Here is a 13,225-nt window from a genome sequence, read left to right as displayed (position 1 = left end):
AGTGATCAGTATCCAGAGTCCTTTTTTTAATTTGTAAGCTGGTAAATCACTGTGCATTTAAATAAACAGATGCAATCAACGGTAAATGACTGCCATGTAACTTTCTAATGGTTGTTTATTTTCTTTCTAAATGGTCATAAAGTAGAACTTTCAATAGATGAATAATATGAATGTTTTAATATGTGTTTCATTTCACCAGGTGCCTCAAGATGAGTGGGGAGGGTATCCATCTGGCAGTAAAGATGACGAGATCCCCTGCCGGAGAATGAGAAGTGGAAGTTACATTAAAGCCATGGAAGAGGATAGTGGAGATTCTGATACAAGCCCGAAAACATCTCCAAAAGCAACAGCACGACCTGAACCTTTGTTGAAATCAATAGTACAAAGATCACACGGAGAGATCCAAAAGTAAGTTCTTTTGAATTTCAAGTTTCCATACCGGTGGCTCTTTACTATACTGTACTTGATTTAGGCTGTGATTTATAATATACAGGACACCTAACAAGCTATATATTATATATTAGCGTTGGGGACCCCTGAATTGTGGTCTGCTGTGCAGTTGGCTCAGGGGCTTACAACAATTTTGGCCAAAAATGTTAAACTAAAAGACCATTACTTGATATTTATACATATATATTTAGGCACTGTACCGTGTATGAGTTTCACTGGATGTGCTAAAAACTGAGCTCTGTCTGTGTTTTATGTTCTGTCTCTGATTTTAAATGTGATTTATAATAGTCAGAATTTCTTTCATGGTTCTTTATTTTAGGCATACAGATTGCTTTTTTTTCAGCTCAAAATCAATTGAAGCTAAAACGGTTTTCGGGGCCTTCCTACTTTAGGGACACCACTAGCAGTAGAGTGGGAAATAGACCATCAAAGATTAAAAAACAATAGCATTTTAATAATGTTTTCTTCCCAGGTTGGAACCTTTTTTCAAATTAATAAATATTTGAATGACGAAAGTAATTACTATATGAGACCCATGGCTACCTGTTCTGTTCACCGACGAGTTTATCTGCCTCTGAGAATTTTCACATACATATGTTTATGAACACATTAAATGGCAAAGTACAGATGTAGTTTCACTTACCTTTCCAGAGCCATGAGAAAAATAGCAATTTGATGCAGCACCCAGGGAGGTGCAGCCCCATTGGCTGCATTTTACTCAGCTGGAAGCTTTCCTTACAGTCGGAATTGCTGCTGTCCTTTTAACCCAGTAACCCCTGGCTGCAAGGACAGTTACTCAGGCTACATCTGTAACAGAGCTAAGGCCAAAACCACAGCTGCAACAAGAAAGGAGCATGTACATGCACCAAACATATTGAACACATGACTTTTATTGAAATAACCAAATTATGTGAATTAAGAATATTTTGTGCTTAATTTAAAAAGAAATAAAGGCAGAAAGACTGCCTAGATGAGTGATTCTGAGCTGGGTCATATGGGCACTTTCAGAAGTTCTGTGGCCACCAGGGGCGGAGTTCTCGGACAACTCTCCCAGCTGTCCCAGCTCCGGTACACAGCAGCACCCCACGCAACAGTACCCCGGCTGCTCCCCGGCTCCACAGCAGCAGCCACCCGGTCACTGAAATCCTTCCTGTCACTGCTCCTGTCAGTGCTGGAAATTGCATTCAACTTTTGGCAGACAGGAGGAGGGAGCTGCGGGCCGGAGCATGAATGCAGGCCCCAAGGTAAGAGAGGGGGAGAGTGTGTGTAGAAGAGAGGAGTGTGTATGTATGTAAGAGACGGGAGTGTGTTGGGGGACAGAGAGAGGAAGGTAATGTAATGTGAAGAAAGAGGGAGGGAGTGTAAGGGGGAACAGGGAGAGGGGGGAGTGTGAGAGGGGGGAAGAGAGAGATGGATGGGGGGGAATGAGAGAAATGGGGGGGACAGGGTTGGGGTTCCCTAACATTTCACAATGAAATTCTAGGGTTCCTTAACCAAATTTTTTTTGGAAAACCACTGCTCCAGTTTAACAAGGAGAACAGGTTTGAGTGAAATTGTTGCAAGGAGAGACATTTGCATTTCTTGGACCCACATCCAAAAAGTTCCATTATTGAGATAACGAGGTGTTAACTGAACGTTTTGCATTGTTACCGGCTAACGGTATCTTCAAAGCTTAGCATGTTCATGCTCATTATAGGCAAAAGAGGTGTTCCATCTAACAACGCCTATTCACAGAACTCTGTTAGGCTAAGGTCCCACTGGAGGCTGCTGCACGCGCGCCTGGTGCCACGATCTCCGGTCTGTAGTCAGAGTTCTCAGGTGCAGGGGGCATGGCCAAAATGGGGTGTGTGGGTGCGGTCATGAGGGGGTGCGGGGCCATTAAACAACAACATAGCTGATATACAGTATGCTTACCTTTGTTTCTTTGAACATGTGTATTATTCTAGTAATTTACTATATACTGTAAATCAACATAGTAGACAAAAAACCCTTTCCTCACACAGTCCACCTCCTTTGTCTTTTTAGAGCACTGGTATTATATTTCACTATACTGTGGAAACTCAGTCAATTTGAAACCTGTTGTCATACTGTATCTTTCTTCACTGCATTTGATCAAAGTATGTTGCATGAACCCGTAGACTGTAAAGTTACTTATCATTGTACAGACGTTTCAATGACAGAGTTTTTCATTGACATGCTACATTTTTTTACCCCATCAAAAAAGGGTTTTTCTTCTAAAGTAAATTTGTTTAGACTATCAATTCACAATTGGTTAAACAATATTAGGACAATTTGCACTTAAATAGCACGGGAGCTTTATATCACCCGCTGTAAAATATTAGGTCTGCAACACAATTAAATTAGTGTAAATATTTTTTTTCATTTATGAGAAAGATTAGCAACATTTATACACACTCATCTCAGTTTTATGTAAATAAATTGCTCTTTTAATCAAGTTGCTATAAAATATTCTAGTATAAAGACTATTTCACATTAGATTAACTTTGAAATATTCTATACTGGCTTCAGCCCTTGGAATGATTCAAAATATATACGCTTTATCGATAGATGAACCAAGTTTGCAGCTCTGTGTAATTGCCCCATTTACGGATCATTTAGGAAAAAAGCTGCTCAATCAATGGAAAAGCCAAAAAAAAGAAAGAAAGCAGTGATCTTTGAAGATGGCACTTTCTCTGATTGGCTCCTGGCGCACCATGTGACCGCATCGCCGCACGGGAACACAATCCAGTTGTATCCCCTTGCCGGCTGACGCGTCACAGAAGGAAGTGAGCCAGGAAGCGAGGTGACACCGGGGCCTGCTACAGAGGAGGTAAGGGGTTGGTGTGAGACGCGCACACCGCCGTCACCACCGGGGACATACCCTTATAGTTAATACAGGGATTTAACGATGCGTTACTTACAGTAGGTCATACCTAAAGGTGGCGTTAACTCCCACCAGAGCTTGAAATATAGGTTTTGCAAGAGCGCGCTCCATATTTCAGGGCGTTGAGGGAGCCAATGCCACCTTTAGGTCAGAACGGCGTAACGCGTGTCATATTAAGCATACGCAAGGCAGTGGCAACTTAACATGCTATTAAGCCTATGCCAATGAGATAAGTAACAGCTGTTATATTTGCATACAATTAGATTTGTGGATTCGCGTTAACCTCAAGGATCATAACGAAACATAGTGGCTTAGGGGAGTAAAGACTGGCTGAAGCTTAGCACCGTTTTGTGGATATGGGCTGAAGAGTTTTTATTTCCTAAGGTGGGCCCTACTTCAGCCTACTGTACCTTTTGATAATTGCAACAAAGCTGAAAATACCTGCAGATTTAATATTGATCTAGGTATCTTAAATTTTGGATTAATTGTGCTCTTGCAACCAAAACACACAATGTAGATTTGGTACAGTGTGTTAGGGAAGGCATCTTTAAAAGCTCATTTGAGATCAACTAAAAGATACTATGGTACTAGGTAAAAGATACTATGTTTATACGTTTTCTCATGTATCTTCAACCATGTACACAGTTTTCAGAAAAATTGCATAAAAATAGGGATATATGGACAATACACAGGAAAGGGGTTACAGATAATAACTAGTATTGGAAGTAGCAAATAACTGGTTCTTAGTAATCATAATTTAAATAAAATATTTCGGCCATGTAGACAAAAAGTACCTGGGCGCTCTCTGTAGAAGAATTAAAAATAAAGTAATCAAAAATTACCATGAGCAGAGGACCCTGCGTGGCTCACAATTTCTGTGCACGCCTTGAAGGACCACAGTCCGCCGCTCGAACCCTATTGGGGACTTTTCCTTGTACCCTAAAACGAATGGAAAGGAAAACAAAAAGCAAGGGGAGCGCGGATAAATAAAACTAAAATAACCTTAGAGATTCAAGGTGAGCTGGTTAATAGTACAGCCAGACTAACATAGCATCACCCCAGTGCCATGTAGACATAGAAGCAGCAAATGTATTAGAATTAATGTGCACGGTAACAGGTTATCTAAGTGCATTTGGCACATAGTATATTACCTAAGTAGCCTTTTTTTTTTTACGTTTGTAATTCTTTCTACATTGATAAACAAAAACAAATAACATTGTCAATCTCCTTTTCTTTTCTATCTCTACTACAGTGCACATAATGTTTCTGCTCACTACTCGCTTTGTCAGTCAGTACAGTAAGTGGTAATTGTATCACCAGAATGCTGTCATGAAGCAAAACATTAGCATGTAAGTAATGTAAGGACAATATATTAGTGCACTCTGGTACAGTATGCTGGTTTGTTACTGCAGACTCAGTTGTACTGGCAACATGTAACGTAATTTTTTTGAAGCAAGAAAGGCATCAGTTAATTAATTAATGTTAAATAGTAGTCCCCTGTATTAGAGTATTATTTAATTGCATGTAATAAGATTCATAATACTCACAGGCCATGTTCCTGATTAAAAGTTAGCTTTTAGGAAAGGTCAATTAATTTAATCATAGTTGACATAGATGTTGATTACATCTGTGCAAGCACTGAACTTTAGAAATAAAGGTAGGAATGGTTTAGAATAGCATTAGAAACGACACAGGTTACATTATGAATGCAGAAGAAGAAATTAGAATACAAGGGAAGAAAATGAAGAGAATTACACGACGAAAGGAATCCCTGACTCCTCTGCTCTTCCTCTAGTGTTTGGGCCACAATAATTGAAAATAAGACCTAAAAGTATAAGAGGCCTGCATGAAAGTTATCAGCTGACTTAGGAAACAGAATAATGGGGTGGGGATGTCTGGCATTATGTCCTTTGGCCAATTTTAAAATAAAATATAAGGGTACAGAAAGTTAGGGAAGTTTAAAGAAAGCTAGGGACCTGTAGAAGAGGGGGTGGCATAACTTAAGGTCGTGGGGCCCATCCCCTAAGGCAGGGGTGCGCAAACATTTGTTGCTGCGCCCCCCTGCCTCCTCTCCCCCGGTGCTCGGGTCCTCCCCTTACCTTAGTGTGGCATCATTTGACACCGCTTTGCTATGGAGACGCGTCACAGTGTGGCTGAATCTTGAGTTGAGAAAGTTGAGGTGCAGAGGCCTTGTGCGGTCCCCCGGCATTTAATTTAATTGCCTTGGGGAAGAGCGTGGGGCCTCTGCAACCGCCGCGACCCCCCCAGAAAAATCTCAGTGTGCCCCCCAGGTTGCACACCCCTTCCCTAAGGAACTGTGAGGTCCCATATTGGGGGTGGGGGGTTAGAAGGGTATTTATGGAGGGAGGGACAAGGGATCGTACCTGCCTCTTTCTACAGATCAATCTAAAGTGAAATTCCAAGCCATCAGAACTGGACTTGTTGTTTTGATGGGTGGGGGAAAAAGGGGTTGGGAATTGTTATCTATATATTTGTCACAGCTTAATGCGGATGGTGTGGCATGGACATAGGGGTGCGGGGCAGGAGGACTCGGTCAGCATTACAGTAGCTCCTTGTGGGTGAAGTGTTGGACCTCTCAATTGGAAGTGATGAGGCAGGTTTCATTCCCGGCTTGGGCAGCTGGAATGGGAGTGTCCTTCCTTATGGTGCGATTATGTGCTCTATGGCCTGGTCGGCTAATAGAGATGTGGCTACGAGCTAAGGGTATCCCCTGAGCTCTTAGTACATGGTAACAAAGCAATTTGTCTGTGTCGCTATTTTTTGTTAATGGTTGTGTTCAGTATGTTGATTTATTATTAATAAAGCTGTGACTGGTTTATCCTCCCAAGAAGTTGTGTGGTGGGGATTTTGGGACTCGGGAGAAAGGACTGACACGACGCATGGGTAAGACGTGTATTTTTAACAACTATTGCAACACAAGTGGTTGAACAGTGGACGTACCATGCTCGAGTGAGCTCTAAGTGTTGATCCTGTATCTGGCTCAGTTGTTGGCCTGTGCCAAAATTATGCCTCATTTTAGTTAATAGGGGCCCAAATTGATGGACAGGATTTAAGTGTGGGTAGGCCGCTGTTGCTCACAGATGACGTTAGTGAGAATCAGGAAGTTTGCTAGCGTTTTGTATGATGTTCTATGGTTGACAATAATATTCAGGAATAGTATCAAGTATATATTTTGAATTGAGGTTGTGGTGTTTGAATATTTCACTATTCTTCTTCTATTCCAAAGCACATGCAAAGACCCTAACATCAAAAAACAAACTCTGGGTTCTATTTATCATAGCCTCCTTGGTGAAAAACTGGGACAAATCTTTTAAAAATATTTTGTTTTATTTTTTTAATGCAATGGAAATGTGTCTCTTTCTCTGTAATACTGTACAAATGTCATGCAAATTGCTGCCACCGGAGCCGTGGCTGAAAAAGCGTAAAGCTGGGGCTCTGGCGATAGTGGTGCCGTGATCACGCTGCGGGGGTCCCTGCTTCCAGATCAGATCCACCACAGCAATAATATTCCAGCACCCAGCAGTCACAGTTCAGTGACTTGCCCCGGTGCCAAAAACAGCATCTTGCTACATCTGTAGCTTTTTATTCACCTCACGTTTTTCACGATGTAATTGCTTTTATTGGACCAATGTGGTAGCACTTTGAAGTTATTGGATGCAAACTTTCAGGATTGATTATACTGTAGACCCCAACACATTAACTGTTTTTTTTTACCCACCAACGGTATAGGTATCTGTTGAGGAGTCATTTGGGAGTTCAGATTAGCATAAAACTTATTTTTTATTCAGCAAAAATGTGTACAACAAAGTAGCTTCCTTCAGCATAAGAACTACAGCAAATAATCCTAATCATATGTTCAGCAGTACTCACCTGGAATGTAAAGTATATCTATTCTAGCAGGGTCAACAGTTGTATGGAGAGTGGAAGAGAGAGAGTGTGGGTCTGTGTGTATGTGAGGCTTCCATACATTGTTAAAGCCTTTTGATAAGGAAGCTAGATGGCATCTGGGCCCAGCTCCCAGGTAGAGCGATTTCCCTGGAAAGCCAGCAATAAACTACATGTAGTCTCGGGAAACAGGACAACAGTATCAGTCTCCCAGCTTCAAAATCCTAGCATCACATTTAACAAGAAAACTACATTCGTTTCAATTTGATTCCCCCCCCCCCCCCCCCACTCTATTGTCCCAGTTTTGCAACTGTAAGACTTTCATAAATATACCCCATAGATTCAGTGACCCATTCAAAATCTTTGAGCTATGAACAATGGTGCTTTTAAATTAATGATTTGCTATATGAGAATATCAAAGGCAAAAATGCTAAACATAATCAGAATTATTGCATGAAAAAAAAGATATTCCCGTTTTTTTTATAACAAAATACATTTTGTTCTGTTAAAGTACACTGTCATTGTACAGGCTTTGTTGATTGGTTTACCATGTGCATGGCCACAGGGCTATTTTGTTGGAACTGGGACAAAACATTCTGTATGACAAACACAAGCACAGAAGGATGCATATTATAGCTTATGAAAACATTGTGTTTTCTATCAGGCAGAAACCTTTGTTCCTAACACTCTCAATTGATTGTAAATATGTTAACTAATCTAAATAGTCTATCAAACGAACCTTCAACTAACTCTCTTATACCAAAGTAGTTCACTGATGAGCATCTATTTTTTAAAGTTAATATTGTCAGAAAGACATCTTCTCTTGTTCATTTTTTACATTTTCATAATGTTAAAATTATTAAATGTAATCTTTATATTACCATCAACCAGTTACCTATAGAGTGCCCTTTAGATATTACTATTTACTATTTTGGTTAACTTAAAACAAATTCTTATTGCCACGGAAGACCAGACAATCGTAATCAAAGAACCAGACAGAACAAAGGAGTTAAATAAATTATGTTTATTTTGACTGGAGCAAAAAGGAACAACATGCCAAGACAGGGGGAAATGAGGGACTCCTAGCTTACTAGGTGCTGGGTACTGCCGAAGCTGTTCCATGATCCGTCACCTCAAAATATCTCAGAGACCAGGGATGATTGCCTCTCGGTTCTCCATTCGTATTTCCAGTTGGTCTCTGACACAGAGACTAACCTCAAACAACTGTGGAGCTCTAATCGGCATACACACTTTCCAGGCCTCCAACTGAAAACATGGGAAACCGGGTGCTGACCATTCAGTGAAGAGATTGTCTTCGCTGAGCCAATCAGAGGCTGACGACTCGCGCAAGATGGACCAGTCAGGGCTGTGGATGGTGACAGTGATTTAGGACAGCCCAGAGGGGGTGTTCTTAAGGAGAGTGGGAAATTAAAACTGACCAATGAGAATAGAGCCAGTGGGGCTAAGACCCAGGCCTCGGTTCCAACTTTCAGCTGAATATGTCCCGCAGAGATAGATTCCCTACTGTCAGGGACAAACAATGTTTCCACTCTTGGAGTATTTGCTCCCCTGACATGAGTCCATGCCCTTCCGTACTTCCCCAGTTTTCTCAAACAACGTACCAAGCCCTGAATAAAATACTAGTCCAAGGATCATTTGTGTGCTTGCCTCGCTAAATGAATTAGGGGCCCAACACAACGAGAATTACCAAAATGCACACAGTAAAACCTACACAGGAATATACTGTTTTTACATGGGGACAATTAATAATATGGCAGGCAGCCATTTTGGCTATATAAGCTGGGCAATTTGACTAGTACCTCGGTCACTATTTTGATGGGTAGTGGCACCCAGTGGGCTTAACATTTAATATGCATTCCAGGCTGCCCCTAACATCACATTTATTTTCCTGATCAATAATTATGAATGGTTCAATGTGTCAACCGGTGCGAGCAGAAAACAGACAATGCCCTGAACCTTACATACCAAGAGCCTGCTAATAAAGACAACTGAGATTATAATAAATTCTGGAAAAAGTCAAAGAGCATCCTCTTGAATAAATGCAAAATACAGCATGATAGAGGGGTATACCAGTACGATGACCTGTTTGCCTATCCTGGCTAGTCCTGGAAAAAATACCTAATCGTTCCTTTGCTTCTGCCAAACGCAATGTACAGTTAGCCAAACTTAGAGGAGACCCAAAGAAAAAAGAAATTGTGTTTTTTTTCCATCAGGTATTCTCTTTGTGTTTTTCCCTTTTTAGCAGTGTATGTTTTACTACTGTATGCTATTTTACAGGGGCCATGCCACTTAAATATTTGTTGTAGTAATTGTACTGACATGAACCAGATAATACGTTTCTGTGGTCTTAAAAGTTCTTCATTTTTACATTTGAATTACTTCTAATTTAGGTAAAATGTTTAGAGGAGGAAACAGTTAATTGGAAACTGTTAAGTTTAATTAAGGAAACTAGACTGACATTAACTAAAGCTCTGTAGTACAGAGGTTAGTAATGTGTAGAGAATAGCAATGTTATTAAATCATCCTCACCATAATATAAAAATAAAAGCATTAAAAACCATGTGACTGGAATTTAATTGGAACCAAATACTGTTTGTCATCTGTAAATACATCTATTTACAATGCATTACAGGAATTAACTTAGTAACTACATTTAGAAAAGATGCACAGGGCTAAGAATAATTGTAATTCTATTTGATCTCTAGAAAAACATGTTGCAGCAGAGAACTGACTGCCTGGAGCTTATTATACAGAACAAAGATTCTGGGCTACGAGATGATGTTTAATAATACTGTACACAGTGGTGTAGTGGTCACTTATAGGGGTATATGCATTGTCTATTTTAGAGCAAAGTTGTTGCGGACAGTAGAGATGGGCAAACCTGTCAAAATCCGATCCGCAGATTTTCGGCACTACTTTTAGTGGACAAAATCAAATTCGCACAACGGATTCCAAAGACGGATTGGGCGAGAGGTGCAAATAACATAGGGAGAGACACCTGGGTTCAAAAAGGAGCACATCTCAGGTGACTCACATTCAACACTTCCTAAAAGGATTTCCATAAGAACTATATTGAGCTGACAAAGAAGAAACTGCAGTTAAAAAAGTTCAAACCAGACCATTTTTGTTTATATAGATTTAATTGCAAACACAAATCACAGGTAGTGGAGGGCATGGGCCACACTCAAAACATGTTATATGTGTTTCCACTAAACCCTTCCGTGATTGCTTGCAGACCTGCCAAGGGGGGATGACAGCCGGGACTGCTGTCCCAGGCTCGGACAGTCAAGGGTCCTGGTCAAGGGTCCTGGTCTCCCTGCTGGCAACCCTGCAGTTCTCTCTCTGCAAGCAAGAAGGGCCCTCCCCTTTGCTCGGCACCACCCATATGTCCCTCTTTTCCCCAGGCCCTCCGTGGGCCTGCACATCCCTTCTATGCACCAGCCATGTGTAAGCCCCCATGCCTCAGGCCGATCTTATACCACCATCTTGTGTACTATGGTCGCTTCATAGATGACATCATTATCATTTGGGATGGGGAAGAGTCTGTTTTAGCTGGTATCTTGAGTTCCTTCAAAGATAATCTGTTTGGACTAAAATTTACATTTGAAATCGATGCAGTGTCCACTGTTTTCCTGGATTTGGCCCTAAGTACAGACACAGACTTCAATATTATCACCAGCACACATTTCAAGTCTGTGTCTGTCAATAGCTATGTTCATGCGTCCAGTAATCACCACAAGCAATGGCTTGATAATATCCCTTTGGGGCAGTTTCATAGGTTACGCAGGAACTGCACAAGGGATATAGAATTTGAAAGCCAATCAAAGTCGCTTGGTAACAAGTTCATATCCAAAGGCTATGATCCTGATTTGATTTCCGAAGCTCGCAGCAAGGTCAGCTCTTTTGACAGATCAGATCTATTAAGTAAATCAAAAAAGAAAGGGAACAAGGGGGTACGCTTGAGTTATAATACTCCAGTGGAACCTACAAATACTGATGTGTCTCAAGTGAGGTTTATAACCACTTACAACCAGTCCTATAGATTTATTAATAAAATTCTTAATGATCACTGGTCCATCCTCAAGTGTGACCCCCATCTGGGATCCGTTCTGCCTGAAAGAGCAACAGTAGTGTACAGGAAGGCGAGAAACATTAAGAGTATGTTAGCTCCCACTAAACTCAGGTCGTCCTCGACTTCATCTAACATCACGACTCAAAAGGGTCCATTAGGCAATCACCCATGTGGACGTAGTCGGTGCATCACCTGCAGGCATCTCCTGAATCAGACGCAAATTTGTTCCCCGAGCAGAGGTACCACACATTCTATCACTAGTTTTATAAATTGTCTCAGCACCTATGTTGTGTACCTGATACAGTGTGGATGCGGCCAAAAATATGTTGGACGCACCACCAGAACTCTTGGCACTCGTTTCCTGGAGCACAGGAGAAATGTGATCAAAGGTCTCAACTCCCATAGTGTTTCACGACACTTTAAATTATTTCATCAACAGGATCCCAAGACTATGAAAGTGATGGGTATTGAGACCATTTCTCCTTGTGCCCTAGGGGGCGACCGCTTCAAGACTCTCTGCAGGCGGGAAACTTTCTGGATCCACCAGTTGGGCACCTTAAGCCCGGGTGGACTAAATGAATGCCTAGATGTCAGTACATTTGTATAATTGGTCCTTGGACGTCTCTTCCTGTCCATGACTTCCTCTGCTGTTCTCTGTCATCTATTGTCTGGGTCTCTCCGCCATCTCTCCTCGTGTCCGGGACCTTAGTTATAGCAATAGTATATATGTGGTTTTTGTGGTCACACCATCCTCAACACCTATTTTTAGTATTTCCAACTGTAAATTTACCACTATATCCAAACACTCACTTATACATCACTTTTTCATCTATATAGTTTCACACATTTATATATAAATAGATTTTTTATTCACTCGTATATATTTAATAATTGTAATGTAGTTTTTGTAAGTTGAGACACTGTGTTTTTCACAAATCCTGATGTACACCTATATTCTTTTGAATTCATTCATTCACATAGACATTATAAATTATCATAATACACACAACACCAATTTTTATACCATATATATTTTTAGTAACCAATAAGAAAATACTTTATCACACTCACAGGTGGTGTCATCACCATCAGTAATCAATTTATTGAATATTTCTTTATGGTTCATGAAGTTTTCATTTATATTTTTATTTTTATTTTCATTGTATTTTCTACACCCCCCTCCAGATATCTTGATTAGTTTTTACACCCATTCCAGACATCTGGCTTTGTTCGTGGCATAATGATCCCCATTTCACACTTAGTGTGAATGTGTTATACATACTCATCATATCCTCATTATATAACTTACGTTTTTTCATTTCATCATTTTTTTCATATATATTTTTTTCATTTATATATTTTTTCATTCATCATTTTTTCATTCATCTTTATATTTATATTTATTTTTATTTCATTATAATTATAATCATTTATTGTCCGTTCGGTTTCAATGTAACTGCAATTATTGTAATACATGATGTTTTTCTAAGAGGATTAACATTGCTATGCATGTGATATATTAGGGGTTAATGAGTTTTTATATTTATTTATTTATTTTGTAATGTGTTTTTATTCTATATTAACTAATAGTTTTCATATGTATAGTTTCAATGATGATAATTGTAAAGCATATGTTAGAAGATGTATTTATGTCCCTTATGTCTAGCACCTCTAGCATTTATGGTGTAATACTTCTATTTCAATCTCCTCCAATTCTAGTAGATAGTATTTTAATTGGGCATAATCAATGTGTATTTAATTGTTGTTATAATTAGATTTAGCACTAAGCACCTTTCAGCTGAGTAGGGGCGTTCTATTGAATTAGCAGCATTAGAGTGGGTATTTAAATGCCAGACGTGCTCCTACTCCACACTTCCCTTTGAGAAAGTTAC

The 13,225-nt window shown here is 40.0% G+C and overlaps 1 protein-coding gene across 8 annotated transcripts in view; it reads left to right on the top strand.

Annotated features, from left to right (window-relative positions):
• DLGAP2 (DLG associated protein 2) overlaps positions 1-13,225 on the top strand; it is a 1,048,830-nt gene that overhangs the window by 781,472 nt on the left and 254,133 nt on the right. For all 8 annotated transcript variants that reach the window (XM_075598227.1, XM_075598230.1, XM_075598229.1 and 5 more), the window contains one exon: positions 200-408. In XM_075598227.1, coding sequence (XP_075454342.1) covers positions 200-408 — 209 coding nt within the window. The remainder of the gene's footprint in view (positions 1-199; positions 409-13,225) is intronic.

This window comes from Ascaphus truei, chromosome 4 (assembly GCF_040206685.1).
Source record: "Ascaphus truei isolate aAscTru1 chromosome 4, aAscTru1.hap1, whole genome shotgun sequence".
Taxonomy (NCBI): Eukaryota; Metazoa; Chordata; class Amphibia; order Anura; family Ascaphidae; genus Ascaphus; species Ascaphus truei.
This window is presented reverse-complemented; position numbering and strand designations above follow the sequence as displayed.